This window comes from Aethalodelphis obliquidens, unplaced genomic scaffold, assembly GCF_003676395.1.
Source record: "Aethalodelphis obliquidens isolate GAN/ISIS:26980383/991018 unplaced genomic scaffold, ASM367639v1 scaffold62, whole genome shotgun sequence".
NCBI lineage: Eukaryota > Metazoa > Chordata > Mammalia > Artiodactyla > Delphinidae > Aethalodelphis > Aethalodelphis obliquidens.
The window spans coordinates 266459-285109 of record NW_020838006.1 but is presented as its reverse complement, the minus strand read 5'-3'; the positions used below and the strand labels follow the sequence as shown (position 1 = coordinate 285109).

Genomic DNA, 18651 nt, shown 5'->3' with positions numbered 1-18651 from the left:
TCCAGGCTCTGTCACTTAGGCAAATGGTTTACCATTCTGGGTCTTAGTTTTCCTACTCTGTAATATGAGGGTGTTGAAGGGAATGATATCTAACAGCTTTTTCCAGCTCTAACATTTTATGATGACATGAGAGGAAGTAAAAAGAATTAGGAGTCAGGCTGCAGTTCTGAGCATACTTACATTCTCTTAATCTCAACCCAACTTTCATTCATATTTATTAATAACTTATCTTAAATATAGTATGACTGGAAAACATTAAAGTTTTCCATATTTATGTTAGAATGTGGGTCTTCAAAGAATAATTAAAACTCATAACTTAATAAATAGATTGCATGTAAAATACATTCCCCCCACCACTCTCATCTTTCATGTGTGTTCTGTTGTTTTTATTTTATCAGGAAATACTCCATAGCTTGGGTGGGATTGAAAACCTAGCTCAGGTAAGATTCCTTTTGTGGTGGCTGGTTTTGCCTTTCTCTTTTAGGCAGAGATTACACAGGTGTGTGACAGAAGATGTCTTTCTTACCTTAGCTGCATGCCAAGGAGAGGAGCAGGCAGGGTTGTGAGTGTGAGCATGAGGCAGGATACACACAGAGCAGGGAGGGACTCGTGACATTTTCTCTTGGCTAATTGGGCTCACTTTACCCAGCCTGTTGAAACTAGAAAGTTCTATCAATATAAAAGGTCACCTGTCTTTAGTTAGTAAAGAAAATAAATAGGTGTTGTCTGGCAGGCCCCAGGCTTCAGCATTGCACACACCAAATGGTGGGAGAAAATATTGGTTATGAAGATGTTCATAACTTTTCCACACAAAAAAGAATTGCTGTGCTCACTAAAATATTAAAAATAAATGACAATGTGAGGAATGATCTTGACTTCATTTATTTTTCTGCTTTGGTAACTACTGAGGCAAAGTAAGGAGGTGAATATATATGCTGAGACAGTCCAATGTTTGGGCTTACTAATACAATCAAACAAAATTTCCAGGCATGGAAACAGTTGAAACAGCCCATTCTCCTGAAATCTATACCATGTATGGAAAGAATAATTTTCATAATAAACCCGTGGCCCTACAAACTCATCCTGAGTTATTAATGGATGATTAATTTTAATGAAAATTTAATATTAAATCTATTTTATTATTTTTTTATTGGGAAATTGATAAAACATATCTTGTTTTTATTTTTAAGAAAATTTTTAATTGGCTAGAGGTTTAGCTCATTTAATGAAATAATCTTTAATAAAATTATATTGTAAAGGATCTTTTTATCCATTCTACTTTCATTAAAATGTCAGAAATTTATGTGTGTTTCTCTGAACTTATTACAATCAGTCATCCACAGTGAGGGATTATTAGACTACCCCATACATTTCATTCTGATTATTGCTATCTGCTTGTATGCTGGTTAGATATAATTTAGGATGTTATAAAACATAAGGTCGATAAAATATATGCAGTGTGTTATTAAAATTCTGCTGAAAAGTTACATTGAAGAATTAAAATTCTATGTACTATATTATTGCATCTTACTTGTATCTTTTATTTGGAGGCTAAATTGCAACACAAATTTATCCAGTTAGGAGTCATCTTGGGACTTTTGAGAGTTTAAACAATCTTTCCAGGTCCCTCCCTCCACTTTGGGGTGTTCCACAGAAGCCAAGAACCCAGAAACCCACTCCCTTCTGCCCTTGAGTGAAGCAGGCCCAGGGACACCAAGTATTGTTTGGTGAGCCTGTTGTGCCACCTACAGCTCATTTTCAGAAGTGCACAACCTTTCCCCTCACCTGCTGTGTGCTTGAGCGTCCTCCCCTCTGATTCGCCTGTCGGTCTCCCCCTCCCCCCGCCGCAGTACATGGAGATCGTGGCCCACGGGTACCTCGGCTCCGGGGAGGCGCAGCACAGCGTGGACAAGCTGGTCAACATGACGTGTAAGCGCGGTCCCGGGACGCAGCTGGCCTTCCGGGCATAGCATTTGCAGCAGGGAAGGGGGGACGCTTTGAATACTCACGGGGGTCCCCACACAGCTATGAGCTTGAGAGTCCATGCCAGCTGTTATGCTCAGTGGCAAAATGTACCCAGAAGGGAGATTTTTAAATCACAGTTCTTACCTTGAAAAACCCGATTTCATGTTTTAAAAGATTTTCATTGAGCACAAGCTTAGTTTATTTAGTGCAAGAGAGATTTCCTTCCATAAAAACAAATTTTGGTAAAAATATTTTTTGCCTCCTTCGATTTCTATTAAAATGTCAGAGACTATTCATTTTTCATCTGTAAGATTGGGGTAATAACAATACCCACTTACAAAGCTTCTCTTTTTGGAAGCTCTTCCCAGCCCACCTTCCGTGCTCCCTGGATTTGATGAGTGCACACTCCTGCTCTCGTGAGAGTGAGCCCACTTTCTTTGTGTGCACAGGACAGGACCTTAATTCTCAATTCCAGGGAGAGAGGAATCTGTGGTGAGCCTCAGGGACCAGGAAGATTCTGTGAGGCCAGCCGTTCCCCTCCACTGAGGAACCTTGCTAAGTCCATCACATGAAATCTTTATGGGGACTATCTTTGAAGAATAGGTTTCACTATGAACTTGTAATGATATTAAGGAACTCATTCAACTTTAAGTGGAAGGGAAGGTTTAATTTTCTTGCTATCTCCAAATTTTATTATTATAATAGTGATATATAATAAATACTAGTTGAGCTTGAAACGTGATTCTTGAAGTAAAAAAAATCAACCCTGTCCCTCCTCCCTCCATTGTCCTTTTTGTGTGGCCTGTGTTCCCATTTGTCCTTCCTTTGCTTGCCCATCAGTACTTGAGACCTGAGGCTCTATGAGCACTGACCCCCTTCAAGCTTCAAATCCCTCATTGAGATATTCCATTCCTTTATAGATATTTTTCAAAAACTTGCTGCTGTCAAAGACCAAAGAGAATGGGTCACCACAAGCAGAGCCCACAAGGTGAGTAGTCCCAGAAGGAGTTCCTGCTTCAGCTTCATATGGTGGTGGTTCACATGCTAGAGTCCAGAGCCCTTGTGGTCAAGCCATGTGTAATTATAATTCTCAAGCCTGCTAACCTAGCCTAAAATTGCCAATCTCTGCTAACCTGCCTAAGGAGTAAATATAGAAACAGCAAATAAAGGTTTTCTGAAACTTTTTTCTTTGTTCTATGTCATTTAATTCTTTATTGCTTAATCAACTAAGTTTATTGCTTAATTTAAATGTTGCTTGTAAAACCTTGACTATATATAAACTGACCCTAGGTGTGTGTTTACAAATAAATAAATAAATACATATATGTGTATGTATACATATAAATACATTCCATTTGACACATGAGGTTATATTAGTTTGAACCATGTGAAATTACCCTGGTGTGTAGGTCAATTTCATATGGTTTAACTTCATAATAAGATGGTTTAGTATTATAAGCCTATGGGTCAAATACATATTTCAAGATGAATGAATGCAGGTTTAATCAAAACAGACTACATTTATATTTACAGCAAAACTATTTAGCTGGTAGCTGCCTAGAGCCAGGTTTCAATAATTTGTTGAGTTTTTATATCCCAGGAAGCCACTTTCCAGCATATATTAGAGCAAAGTTGCCTAAAATGTGTTAACACATGCTGCTCATTGTATGGGGGGGGTGATTCTTAGTGATAATACAGGTCAACATTTTTTATTTCAATAGCTATATATTTCACTGATATATATCACTTAGAATTTGAAGAACATATTTGAGTAGCATTAAGGTGTTAAGGGTGGACATGACAAAAATTGTGAAATGATATATCAGTGACTGCATTTTGAGAAATATTATGTTAGAAGACAGAAAGCAAAAAGTGAGAAAAGAAAAAGAGGAAGGGATCTGAGAAACAAAGATAATAATAGCTCCATAGAAAATGCATAAGATCATAAAGGGGAAAAACCCACATAATAGAAACCCAAAATCAGCCTAGTAGTTGTTATACAGGTCTGAATAACAGGTCTGAGCTGTTATACAGCTCTGGTCTGAAGTATGTTTGGGTGTGTGCTTTGGGGGACCCTGAGTTCTAAAAATTTAGAGGGAAAATATGTAAATTTGTAGTAATGGGAATCCCGAGAAGGTGACTGATAGGATATAGACGACTCCCAACTCAGTGATGTTACTCAGAAATTTGAGAGGCAAATGGATTGTCTGGTAGTGTTAGCATATCTTGCTTAGTTTGGGAAGAAATGACAGTCTTCAACATTTTGTTGAAAAAGTACTTTCATAATTTGGAAAGTGCCTGCCACAATGCCAATGCCCAACTCAGAATGAGTGCTCAGTGACTGGTCACTACCAGAAGACAGAGAGCAGACAGCATGGGCACTTGGAAGTAGAGGGCCATGTATCGTGGTCCCTTTGCTTCCTGTCCTGGGCAAGTAATGCCTACAAGGAGCTCATCTGAAGAGGGGGTGGATGCCTGCCCCTTAAGAACTGGGGATTGTGAATGTTTAACAAATTTTGAGGTTAAGCCTCTATGATCTTTAGAAGGAAACATACTGTTCAAGAAGCTTGTAGTACTTACATAATTAAACCTTATTTTACTTCATTTTTCAGACATTAGTAAATTTACTCAGTGCCCGAGATACTAACGTTCTGTTGGGTGCCCTTCTGGCTGTGGCTAGTTTAGCTGAAAGGTGAGTGTATTTTAATAGGTTCTGCTGCTTTAGCAACTCAGATGGAAGAAATGCAAAATAGATCAGTTTCTCTATTTATTTTGTCATCTACTTAGTTAAAATTTGTGAAAAATAAACATGAAGTACCATAACTATACTGAAAAGGATCCGGGATAGAAAAGCATCATTTTAGAATTTAAGTTGGAGCAGCAAAGCAGTTTAAAATTTTCTTTTTTTTTCCCTGACTAGAAATATTTACCTAGTTTTTTCATCCAACCCTCAGTTACTTCTACTTTCAAAATTACACAATATGTCTTGGAAGTTGAATCTCCCTGACTTGTTTTCTTCATTCTCTCCCCTATTTATATTTTAACATTTTCAAATATTTTTGCCCTTTAAAAAATTCTAGATAACCCCTACAGATGTTATGATTATTTTAAATTAAAAAGCTTTAAATATGTTTTTATACCAGTAAGTGGATCACTGCTTTTTTGTTTTTTGGGTTTTTTTCCAACTTAATTGAGGACTAATTGACAAATATAATTTTATGTATTTGAAGTGTACAACATAATGATTTGATACACATATACACTGTGGAATGATTACCAAGATCAAGATAATTAATACATCCATCACCTCTCATAGTTAACTCTTTTTTTTGGTTTTGTGATGAGAACATGTAAGATCTCTCAGCAACTTTCAAGTGCACAACCCCATATTATTAACTGTAGTTGCTGTGCTGCACATTGTATCCTTAGTGCTCATTCTTCTTATAACTGAAAGTTTGTACCCTTTAACCTACATCTCCCTGTTTCCCCCTACTTCCAGCCCCTAGTAAACACCCTCCATTCTATTCTGTTTCTATGTAGTCGGTTTTGTTTGTTTATTTTAGATTCCACATATAAGTGATACCGTATGGTAGTTGCCCTTCTCTGTTTGGCTTATTTCATTTAACAGATTGTTCTCTAGGTTCATCCATATTGTCACAAATGACAGGACTTTTTATGGCTGAACAATATTCAATTATAACTATATATAAATATTCAATTATATATATAAATATGTATATCACATTTTCTTTAACCACTTCATCTATCAAAGGATATATAAGGTCATTTCTATATCTTGGCTACTGTGAGTAACACTGATCATTGCTTTTTTGTGAACAGCGTATGATTCCCTTTCTCCAAAGGAAATCATGTTATCATCATACTGTTATTAAACAAATTTAAATTTATGACATATAATACTTATTGAATGTTGGAGTTTAATGTAGCCCTGCCCCATAGAGCTACATTGCATTTTGTTTCTCCTCCTGGGATAATATGAGGGCTAAGATATTAAATACATGGATATGGTAAAATACATTTTTCATAGTTACTAATACTTTTCAATTTGTAGTCCAGAATGTAGGGAGAAAATAAGTGAACTCAACATTGTAGAAAATCTGCTGATGATTTTACATGAATATGACTTGCTTTCCAAAAGGTAGGACTGCTAACAGGGGAAAATGACAGTGTCTGACATTTAATGAAAATGATTATTATTATTTTACTTATGTTATTTACATTGTTAACTGAATATCATGCGTCAACTTGGCATTTATCTTCTATTTAAGTTTATATAAAGTAACCAATAGCAAAGAGATATATCGATTTGTCTCTGGTCCTGCTTTACTTCTAGAACTGGTCATAGATTTGAAATATATAAATCTCATGATTACATCTTTAATATTTTTTTATTACATTTATTTACATCCTGTCTCCTTAAGGAAAGAAACTCTGAGGTGGCTCTACTTTCAGTAATTTCAGATTGTGTGTTGAATAAGTGATTAGATTCCTAAAATCTATTTTGCTTAAGGCAAGTAAAATACATTAAGATAGCTACTGACTTATTTCATGACCAAAACAGAATCTAGAGTAAAATGAACTCATTTTCACTTGAACTACCTATTGCCCTAAAAACTTACTGTATCCAGATATTTATTAGGTTACCTGCATCATATGATATTTAGTCGAGTAAGTCATAATTTTCTAAAGAGGCAAATAGTTAACAGAAATCCCAAGCAATAAAACACTGACATTTAACTCATAGTAAATCCCTTGAATTCTTCATCTAAGCCAATTTAACCCTCTTTTACAAACTATACTTAGACTTGGTTGTCTGAATTGATTCACCCAATAGCCTCTGCACAGGTGTTGGAAAACCAAAGATGAATAAGAGATGGTTGCATGGTGTAGGAGAGGGGCAGACACACAAATCATCAGTTTCACCACAACATTGTAGGTGGTATGGTCAGTGGATGCACAGGATAGATACCCTGAGGGCATGGAGCAGCACCTCCAATCAGAGCGAGGGGTCATGCCAAGTCTCCTAAAAGAAGGAGCAGTTGTCTAGGCAGAGGAAGAGAGCAAGTGAAAACAGAATATGCTCCCACCTGGAGGCCTGCAGTGCTGTGTGAGAGAGGAGTGTGCATGGGTGGGCGCAGCTACAGCAGAGTGCAGGAGGGAGGGTGCCAGAAAACTAGTTAGATAAGTTGGCTTATAAGTTAGATAATAAGTTAGATAAGTTAGAAATAGAGCTAATTTTGATAAGTTAGAAATAGAGCTAATTTTGGCCAGGCCTTCTACATGCCAGGCCCTGCTCTAAGCACTTTTGTGTTTTAACTTGTTTGATCTACAATTCTCTTTCTATATTTTATAGATGAGATACCTTTAGCGAGGTCATGATGGGCTCTTTGTGCCTAGTAGTGTGGTTTTTATCATGAACATGGAGACTCACAGATTTTAATCATGATCAGATTGATTTTGTGGGGACAGTTATTCTGATTGCAGTGTGTGGAGTGTGGAATTTAGCCACACAATGAGATCCACTTAGAACAAGGAGGGTATTTTTGGTGTAGAAAGTTTGAGAAGGTGAAGAGTACTGTCTACCAAAGAACATATGTCAGAGCATAAAAGTTTGGGAGGGAGAGGAGCCATGGAAAATTAGCTCAGGGAAAGGAATTGTGAAGCAGGATGAGAATGGAAATATTGGCGAGCAGAGTGACAGAGAAGCTTATATCTTGAGCATAATCGAGGCTCAAAAGGATGGAGGGGCAGTGGGTTTAGCTAGCTGCAGGACTCACAGAAGAATTAACCCCAGTGCTTGCCCAGGAAACAGGGGGCACCAAAGGCTCTCCACTGGTTGGAGAAGAAGGGAGTGTCTTGGAGGATTCCCAGTCTTTGGCTTGGAAATTGAAAAGACTGTGGTGTCCTGAGTCCAGATCGGGGACATAAATGGAAGGGCTGATTTGGGGAGGAGGATAATGACTGAGTTTAGAAACAGTGGGGTTAGTGCCTGTGGAACAGTTAAGTGACTGCTGGAACCTCTATAGGTTTGGAGTGATGCCTGGGCTGAGATCACAGTGCCGGGTAGAGGGAGTGTTTGAAGCCATAGGAATAAATAACACCATCCAGGAAGAGTGTTCAGAGTGTGAGCCTGGAGGATTCAGGACAGCTCTATGAAACGTCTATAATCATAATGTTTCAGAGCTTAGTTGAACCTTATGTCTTATGCCATCATTATCTTTATTTTACTCTCCAGATATTCACTGAGCACTTTGCATTTAATTTCCCTGGATCATAGTGTTTTTGCCATCAGGTATTAATGTCTTATTTTTGCAATCACATAGTAAGTTTCTGAAGACTAGGATAAAACTTTTATATTTCTTTTGTCTTGAGCATAATTCAGGTCCCATTGTATGTACTTGATGCCTGTTTGCTCGTTAGTAGGTTTTTAGCCAGACTAATGGGGATACCATGAGGATATGACTTAGAAAGTGGTCCAGAAACTATGACCTGCAGGCTAAATTTGGCTCCCTGCCTGTTTTTGTGAATAAAGATTTATTGGCACACAGCCATGCCCATTGGTTTTCATGTGTTGTCTGTGGCTGCTTTTGCACATGTTGGCATGGCTGGGTACTCATGACAGAGACTGTATGGCCCATAGAGCTGCAAACACTTGGCTGTGATCCAGCCCTCTACAGAGAACATGAGCTGACTGTGACATAGAGCCTGTTAGCGCGACCGTCCGTGCATGTCGGCAGCTCCGTGTGAATCAAGTCAAGCCACCACTGAGCTGAGTCTCCCCTCCCGCCCATCCCTCGCAGGCTCTCGGCTGAGCTGCTGCGCCTGCTCTGTGCCGAGCGCCAGGTGAGAGAGCAGGTGAAGCTCTACGAGGGTGTCCCCATCCTCCTCAGCTTGCTGCACTCAGACCACCTACAGCTGCTGTGGAGCGTCGTCTGGATCCTGGTTCAGATTTGTGAGGACCCTGAGATGAGTGTGGAAATTCGCATTTGGGGAGGCATCAAGCAGCTTCTTCATATTTTACGAGGGTGAGTCAGAGTAGGCTTTGGCCTGCTTCACTCTGGCTGATGAAGGCTGGGGTCTCAGCTGTTCGAGGGCAGGGTGGGCATGTGCTCAGCTGGCTCCCTCCCATTCTTTGGTCATTCATGTTCTACAGAGTCATTTTTACTTGTTGCAAACAGGCTCTAAATCAATGTCAGAAGTGTTCATCTTTTCAGCTCCTTGGGAGCCCTGACATATTTTTTGAATCACCAGCCTGCATTAAAGTAACGGATGTATGATCCTTAGTTAAAATAGGGGGAAATACGGTTATTCAAATGATTCCATGTTACTGACCCTGGGCCAGTTGCTCCTCTTTTCTCTCTAATCTCCGTGGCAGTGCTCTGAGGTGGATTAAGACCTTGTTGTCTCTCTTTTAAAAGTAGAATCTGGGGCTTCCCTGGTGGCGCAGTGGTTGAGATTCCGCCTGCTGATGCAGGGGACACGGGTTCGTGGCCCGGTCCGGGAAGATTCCGCATGCTGCGGAGCGGCTGGGCCTGTGAGCCATGGCCGCTGAGCCTGTGCTCCACAACGGGAGAGGCCACAACAGTGAGAGGCCCGCGTACCGCAAAAAAAAAAAAACAAAAAAAAGAATCTGGTGGTATTCAAAGCCATAAATCTGGGGAAGGAATGGCTTGTTAAAATAGTTTCAAACTAAAATTCTCTTGAATTATGTTGCAAAAACTATAACAATAACAAAAAATAGTAGATATGGTATTGTATTACAAGTATTGAAGTATTGAATAACAATATTACTGGTACCACCAATGGGAAGGATCTATTACCTAAAATTATTATAGAGCATAATTCATCCCCCTAGGTGCTGAATCAAAGTTGAAAAGGATTATATCTGCCTGGAAAAAGATCACGGTTATCTGTAGTATGTAAATAAAGTTCATTCTAATAAAAGCAGAGTAACATCAATTTTAATATGACTTGTTATCAAATCAATATTATTCAGACTTTGTGCTTATTGTGCCTGATAACTTGATATTGTGGAGCTATGTGTCATCAGCTCCATTCTCTGAAGGAACTTTCCAAAGCATAAGAACAGACTAGAGATATGAACCGTGACTTTGTTAACAATTTCTGTCATTACCAAAACCAAGGAAATAATGTGTAGACTGTTAACAATCTACTTGCTTTTATGAATATCACATAAAAATCTCAAGTACTTTAAAGTATAAACTATAAAGCTTTCGTTAGTATTGTGGCATAATGAGCTAGCCCCACAGTCAAAGTAATTATGATTGCAAAGGTTTTTTTCCACTTGAGTTTATAGGATGATGGTGGTGGTTATTTTTGTCCATCATACGTATTACAGTGGCTGTGGGTAGCCCTCGTGGAGAGCAGCTATTTTCTTGATGATAAAATTAAATTATATAATAGTTAAGCAATACTTCAAGGACAAAACCTGCCTTTTGACAACATAGAACTGAGTTTAATATAAGGTACTAGTTTTCCCCTTTTGGAGGAACCATTCTTGATAGAAAAGAGTTCTTTCACATCTAAAGAGTAATTTTCCCAGTCCACTTCTATGGTACAATGTTAGAAATGTCTTCCCTGGGAAGAAGATGTATGTCAATACTTACTCTATGTTAAATATGGCTCAGTGCTCTGGGAGAATTTATTACACCAGCTGTGTAAACAATATCCTTTCAGAGATGGGCTGCCTGGAGCTGGTACAAGGGGTGAGGTTGCCAGGTTGTCTGCTGGCTTGAGTATGAACAGCCTCTGTTGTCAAGGTGGTTTATAGGAAATCTGTTCACGCCCATTCACCTGCAGTCCCAAACTCAAAGGCAGTTACTAAAAGGTTACATACTCTTGATCAGATAGAGTGATCCCTAAAATTCAAGTTTTAACATAATTAAAGATCATTGACTGCAGCTATTCCATTACCTTCCCTATGCTCCCCGAAAGAAGGGCAGAGGGCCCAGATGACACAGGAGGGAGGCCAGGGAGACTCCATCCACTTTACGTTTGGGTATATAGAAATCTACATAGAGCTGCTGCCGTAAAAATAAGTGCATGAAAAAACATGGCAACCATGTAAAACAGAAGGGAACAAAGCAGATAAAGACAGACGAATGATCTATTGTGGAAGATGTTGCACTAAGTAAACAGAAAAACAAATGCTTTATTTTATCAAAGACATTAAACAGAACGTGAAGTTTATGAAATGAGATTAAAGATGAGATGATAGGATAGTAAAAAGGAGAATAGAATGATTGTGAAGCTGGGAAAGAAGATGAGGACTGAACAACATGCAGAGACTGAGTACCAGAAAGAATGTGGAGTTAGTGAAAGGAAGGGCGTGCTTGAAAACTTACACACGATGCAGAGGAGGAAGACAAGGGAATAAGAACAACATAAAATGAAGGATATGGCCTGCAGAAGATGGGTTCTCAACACGTGGATAATTGATATCCCTAAGGTAGAGAACAAAACAAAAGGAAATTTTGGAAAGCCTCAATCATCTAATAGAAGAGAACTTTCCTAAAATAAAAGAAGATTGGAATTTAATGGAAAAAGACAAAACTCAGAATGGTGAAGACTGAGATGTATTCAAGTAAATGGCAGAAGAATAGAGTTCAAAACAAAGGCAGCCATGTGAAAAATAGAGAGATGACTCCTACCTCACACTTCACACAAAAATCATGTCTGAGTGGATTGGAAGGTCACACAGGAGAAAACTTTATGACCTGGGGAGGCAAAGATTTATAAAACGGGAATCAGAAAGCACTGACCATGAACTACCATTGATAAATTGGTCTGTGCATTAACTTTTCTTTTTCAGGGACAGAAATTTTGTTTCTGATCGTTCCTCCATTGGAAGCCTGTCTAGTGCCAATGCGGCAGGCCAAATCCAGCAGCTTCATTTGTCAGAAGATTTCAGCCCTCGGGAAATACAAGAAAATACTTTCTCTCTTCAAGCAGGTATTTATATCATATTATTATGTTTCATTATTTGATACTGTTTAACCTTGTATTATTCTATTATAAAATTATAATGATAATATTAATTATATTTATAACTTAAAAAATGTGAAGTTAAATTCATGTGGATGCCTGAAACTTCTTGGTACCAGTGTTGGAATTGCAGGTTAAAGACACCCCAAACTTTCCTCTGCTTGCCAAGTTCTGTGGCCTAACCTGTTAGCCCTCTAAAGTAGTTCATACTCGGATTATAAGGGTTAATTTGGATAATATATTTAAAGTACGCACTATTTACCTGACCATTGTCCATGTACATTGAGCACGTGCTCCACACAGGGCACATGTTGGGTATGGGGCTGACGGTGCCTGCCCCCCCCCACTCCATGCACAGCGGGGTGCATTAGGGGTGCCCCACAGGCTGCCATGGGGTGTGCATGCATGTGAGCTACACGAAGAAGAAAGGTACCAGCAAGCACAACTCAGGTGCCTTTCTCCCAGAGACGTGCCAGAAGGAAAATTAGTGTTTTTTGAGGAATGGCTCTGCCAACAAAATTCTCTGAGGCAGGGAGCGAGATTGCTGATGTGCAAGTGCCGCCATGGCCACGACAGACACGGCATTTGGTGGTTTTCGTTGCAGCCTGCTGTGCGGCCCTCACGGAACTGGTGCTCGACGACACCAACGCCCACCAGGTGGTTCAGGTGAGAGGACAGGGTGCCAGGACCTGTCACGATGGAGGGAGCCCACCTCAGGTGACACCTGTATCCTGGAACATGGCTTAAAAATATTGTAATATGTCTTATTTAACATGTAGAATTCCATTTTATATTCTTGTCCTTCCTCTTTTAACTCAGCTTAAAAAGAACTGCCATGTAGGTAACTGATGGTGTTTATTCCCAATATTACGTGCAGTCTATTTCATTTTCTTTATCTTTTTTTTTAAAGCTATTCTGAATTGTTTTTTGTTTTTACATCTTTATTGGAGTATAATTGCTTTACAATGGTGTGTTGGTTTCTGCTTTATAACAAAGTGAATCAGTTATACATATACATATGTTCCCATATCTCCTCCCTCTTGCGTCTCCCTCTCTCCCACCCTCCCTATCCCATCCATCCAGGTGGTCACAAAACACCGAGCTGATCTCCCTGTGCTATGCGGCTGCTTCCCACTAGCTATCTATTTTACGTTTGGTAGTGTATATATGTCCATGCCACTCTCTCACTTTGTCACAGCTTACCCTTCCCCCTCGCCATATCCTCAAGTCCCTTCTCTAGTAGATCTGTGTCTTTATTCCCATCTTACCCCTAGGTTCTTCATGACATTTTTTTTCTTATATTCCATATATATGTGTTAGCATACTGTATTTGTCTTTCTCTTTCTGACTTACTTCACTCTGTATGACAGACTCTAGGTCCATCCACCTCACTGCAAATAACTCAATTTCGTTTCTTTTTATGGCTGAGTAATATTCCATTGCATATACCTGCCACATCTTCTTTATCCATTCATCCGATGATGGACACTTATGTTGTTTCCATCTCCTGGCTATTGTAAATAGAGCTGCAATGAACATTTTGGTACATGACTCTTTTTGAATTATGTTTTTCTCAGGGTATATGCCCAGTAGTGGGATTGACACATGAAAGAATGCTCAACATCATTAATCATTAGAGAAATGCAAATCAAAACTACAATGATATATCATCTCACATCGGTCACAATGGCAATCATCAAAATATCTAGAAACAATAAATGCTGGAGAGGGTGCGGAGAAAAGGGATCACTCTTGCACTGCTGGTGGGAATGTGAATTGGTACAGCCACTATGGAGGTTCCTTAAAAAACTACAAATAGAACTACCATATGACCCAGTATTCTGAATTATTTTAATTTAATTGTTTTAATTCCTATGGGGCATAGGACACCATGAGTTAAGGATAGCAGTCACTTTAAGAGGACATGAAGTTATTCAGCTAGAGGTGATTAAAACACACCAAACAAAATATTTATTGCCAGGAAACTGATTTCACAGAGCACACAAAGCATAATTCATTAACCAATTCACTACATATACAGTCATATGTGTGTGTGTGTGTGAATACACACATTTGTATACAACCCTTGTATGTGTTTCTATTATAAAAGTTATTTCCTGCTTGTTGAATTTTACAGAGAAAAGGTTTTTTTGTTCAGTACATCAACTTAAAAATACATAAATTCATAAAGTTAGTAATGGATCATGTCAGCAGTGATCAGAGTCCCTGGGGAAGCTCAGCAGGTCAGGGTGGCTGCTGAGGCAGGGGGAGGCTCAGTCCTGTTATCATTGCTTGCTGTCTTGGCCTCTGGAAAAATATTTAGCCTAAGTTTTGACTTTGTCATGTATAAAACAAGGAAATTACAGACTAATTCACAGAACAGCTATGAAGACTAAATGTAATAAGGCAGGTAAAGCTCTTCACAGTTATAATATAAATGCCCACATACAGTAGAGTTCAGTAAATTATGTATTTAATAGATAATAAAAAATGTAGCAATAAGGTAATACTTTTTGTTCATTCCCCCATGTCTGTATTTGTGTTAGAATAAGGCTAGAAAGATGTTAACCGTTTATACAAATAACTTCCATTTTTAAAAATCTATGATTTTTCTCTTATTTTTCTATCTTCTTTTCTATACTAGTTTATCTACATGTATTGTTTAACAAAACAATAAAGGGAGAAATATTTCATAATTAGATATTTAAAATGCAAAATATAAAGGCATTTGGATCCCTTTACTCTGCCCCCTTTTTTTGCCCCCTACTCTTTGTTTTTAAAGTATTTAAATCACTTTTAATTGATATACTTTGTTATTTATAATCTTTAACGACAGTTGAGATTTTATGATGTGGTTATAGTCGTTGATGTTTAAAAGCATTACACTGACATTTTTAGTATTGTCCTGTAATATTTACTCCTGATTCCAAAATTATACTAACATTTCTTCTTTAATATTTTAAAATTGTTCCTTCCTTCTTTATGCTGTGTATCTCCATAGCATTGTTGCTGGTCACTGATAACATGGCATCTTTATTCTTCCAGGAAAATGGTATATATACAATAGCAAAATTAATTTTACGAAATAAACAAAAGAATGCAGCAAAAACTAATCTATTACAGGTAATAAACATATCCATTATTCTTTAACATCAAGTTACTGGAATCTGGGGAAATTTTGGTAATATAATCTATGAATTTTAGAATTTTTAGGTTAGCACTGGTCCCCTGTACTGACCGAGAGGGAAGAATATCTGGTGAGGGAGGCTGGCATGGAAACAAATGCTGTTAAAACAATGTAGAGGGGCTTCCCTGGTGGCACAGTGGTTGAGAGTCTGCCTGCCGATGCAGGGGACACGGGTTCATGCGCCGGTCCGGGAAGATCCCACATGCCGCGGAGCGGCTAGGCCCATGAGCCATGGCCACTGAGCCTGCGTATCTGGAACCTGTGCTCTGCAACGGGAGAGGCCACAACAGTGAGAGGCCCACATACCGCAAAAAAAAAAAAAACCCAAAAAACAATGTAGAAGGCTTAACAGTAGTTTCTCTGTAGGGATTTAGGTGATTTTATTTAGACATTTCTTTGCTTATCTGTAAGTTCTATGTTTTAAAAACATTGCTTGTGTATCAAAATAATACTACGGGGAAAATTATGTGCCATCTTTAAGCATGGACCACAGTCAGTAGCATTTCACCTTTACAAAGGCAAACCTGTAAAATGGATCTTGATGGATGAGCTGGTGCTGGTCAGGTGAGTAAAGGGATAGAAGTGGGCACCCATGATATCTGCTCCAGGGCGGACGGGCATCCGCACAGAGAGAAGAACGTGGACAAAGGACAGGAGCCTGGCAGCTTAGAGTGTGCTTAGGCTGCTCAGTGGGGTGGGTGTGGGGTGTGGGGTAGAGGGAGTACCTTAGGACAGCGGTCCCCAACCTTTCTGGCACCAGAGACTGGTTTTGTGGAAGACACGTTTTCCATGGATGGGAGCGGGGGTGGGGGCAGAATTCAGGCAGTAATGGGAGCGATGGGGAGCGATGGGGAGTGGCAGATGAAGCTTTGCTCGCTCACCTGCTGCTCACCTCCTGCTGTGCGGTCCAGTTCCTAACAGGCCACGGACCAGTACCGGTCCATGGTCCAGGTGTTGGGGACCCCTACCTTAGGAGATGAGGCCTGGAAGGTAAGAAGGGGCCACATTATGCAGGGTTCTATGTGCTTTTTTGAGGAGTGGACACCAGGGGGCAAGTGTCCCCAAAGACATTGGCATGACAAAATCAATTTAAAGTAAGCCTTTGCAGTAGCTGCAGCTTATCTTTTTTTCAAGTCGTTAGAACAGGAAGTAAAAAACAACATTTGCCTTCAATCTGATTTAAGAGCTTTCAGCCAGAATGATGGTCAAACCTAGCAGAGAATTTTTGGTGGTATCTGTGGGCTGGCAGGCAGAGATTTTGGAGAGCTACCACTGAGAACACACAGGCGTGGGACTTACTTCTCTAGTACAGCACTGATGCATGACACTGTGCTGGACCATGGTAAAGTACACTCCCTCCTGCACATGTATTCTGTTAAGCCAGTAGAGGCTTTTAAAGAATATGTATGGAAATTCTTTCAAGGCACATGCATGTTCCTCGCTTCTCACAGTCTCCACTGCTTTCTCACCAGTCTCCTTCGTGTGGTCTTGTTATCTGCCTGGCTTCTCCAGACAGTTTTGTTTGTGACCCTTCTATATTCAGATCACTAATTTCATGAAAAGATTCCAGATTCGAATTCAGCAGACCCTGGTCACCCCAGTGGTGGCCTATTGTACAGGTACAGCTGCAAGCCTGGGGCTCTCTCTTTTTTCTCAGCACTGCAAAATGTCCAGTGTTTATTTTTCTTTGTTAAAGTCTCACAGGCCTCTTTCTGAGTGTTCTCAGGAGTTACTGTAGATGGTTCTATCTGGGGAATGCTTTAGACCTTACTCAAGAGACCAGTTTGTCAAGTTTGAGTCCAGTGTGCCTGTGGCTATTTTTATGTCATTATTTCTAGTGTTTATTTTCTCAGAGAAACTATGTAAATACTGAGGCATACATAGCAGGCTAGAAAGAAAATAAACCTTGAGCTCCTGGAAATCTTGGGACATTTGGTTTTCTCGGTGTAGGAGTTTTATTTCTTGTCTCTCTGCTCCTTCTGTACTTTCTAGAAAGGAACTAATGACAGGCACTGAGTGAAACAAGGCCCAGATCCCTAGCCTTCCACAACGCAAATACTTTTTAAACATGAGAACTGGCCCAGGTGTTGATGTTGTCTGTTTTCAGTTACAAGCTGTGGCTCCCACAGAGACCAGCCACACTCACCAAAAAGCCACGTTAATGTTCACTTCATGATCATGCTATCCTGAAAATGTTTTACTTTGTTCAGCTACCATTTGAGAATCATATATCCTTTTATTTCCAGTGTTATGCTTTCAGAGCCTTGAGGTTTCTCTTCAGTATGGAAAGAAACAGACCACTCTTTAAAAGGTATGAGCTTAGAGAAATTTAAGTGATCAGTGGTCATTAGAGTCAACTGTTTCATGTACCTGATTTAGATGCAAACAGTAAGAGAATAAAGAGTCAGTATGCAAAACATGTGCCTTCAGATTTCTTAAAATCCACAGATAATACTGAGCAGCCCTAGTGATATCTTAACTCTGAAAATTCACAAAATGTTGAGGAAAGCACATGAATCACATCAACACAACTCTTTTAATTACATGTAACTGCTATGGTTTTTAGTTTTTCTTTTTTAAGACATTAACATTTTTAATGGATGAAATAAAAATATGTGCTTGTTTTTGCCCATTCAGAAATGTCCAAAGTTGATCTAGTCATTTCCTTTTAATCAATAGAAAAGGAAGTATTTGTCTGGATGTCCTTAACAGTATAGGAACCCATTTGAAGGGGAGGAGGCTGGATGTTCCTGGATCAGAAGGTTGTGTGGTGAGCATGACAGAAAAACCACCACCTTGGGAAGCAGACCGTGGTTACCTACAGGTGTGGTCTGTGTGCCATAGAGGTGGCAGGTTAGCCAAATCGTAGGCCCAAGTTCTTACTAGAATTTTATTGATAAGGCAAAATGGAAATAAAATCTTGAGTTAATATAACATCTTTTGTTTGGAAGAATGGGGCATTTTATGTTTTTATTTTATTTCTATATAACAGTTGAATTTAGGGGAAGAAAAGGAAGTATTCGTTATTCATTATAACCTTTCATTTCAAGGCCCTAAATCATCCACATCAGTGGACTTAAAGATTTTAATAAACCTAAACCCTTGAAACCAGTAGCTTGGAAATGATGCATAAATCTCTTCATTTTTTAAATTCACCTGTATTTTAATTTTATTTTCATGAGGACTAAATCAAATTGTATTTGTGAAAGTGCTCTGTGCTCAATAAACACCCAATAAACATTCATTCCTAGTATATTTAATACTACACCCCCAAATGTCTTACAAATAAGATTTTTGTAAAATCTGTATCATATCTTATTGTAGCAAAAAACATATAACATGACATCTACCCTCTTAAATTTTTGTGTGCAATACAGTGTTCTTAACTATAAGCACAGTGTCATACAGTAGATCTCTGGAACTTTCCTTTCCAATTGTTTTTCCTTACCTCTTAAGAACTGTGTCTCTAGTTT

At 39.1% G+C, this 18651-nt stretch overlaps 1 protein-coding gene across 1 annotated transcript in view; it reads left to right on the top strand.

Moving 5' to 3' along the window:
* Positions 1–18651, top strand: part of NEK10 (NIMA related kinase 10) — a 158614-nt gene that overhangs the window by 53889 nt on the left and 86074 nt on the right. The window contains exons 8-17 of the mRNA XM_027088196.1: positions 399–440; positions 1851–1929; positions 2886–2953; positions 4578–4657; positions 6038–6124; positions 8787–9011; positions 11819–11958; positions 12596–12657; positions 15037–15114; positions 17425–17489. Of these exons, the coding sequence (XP_026943997.1) occupies positions 399–440; positions 1851–1929; positions 2886–2953; positions 4578–4657; positions 6038–6124; positions 8787–9011; positions 11819–11958; positions 12596–12657; positions 15037–15114; positions 17425–17489 (926 nt within the window). The remainder of the gene's footprint in view (positions 1–398; positions 441–1850; positions 1930–2885; positions 2954–4577; positions 4658–6037; positions 6125–8786; positions 9012–11818; positions 11959–12595; positions 12658–15036; positions 15115–17424; positions 17490–18651) is intronic.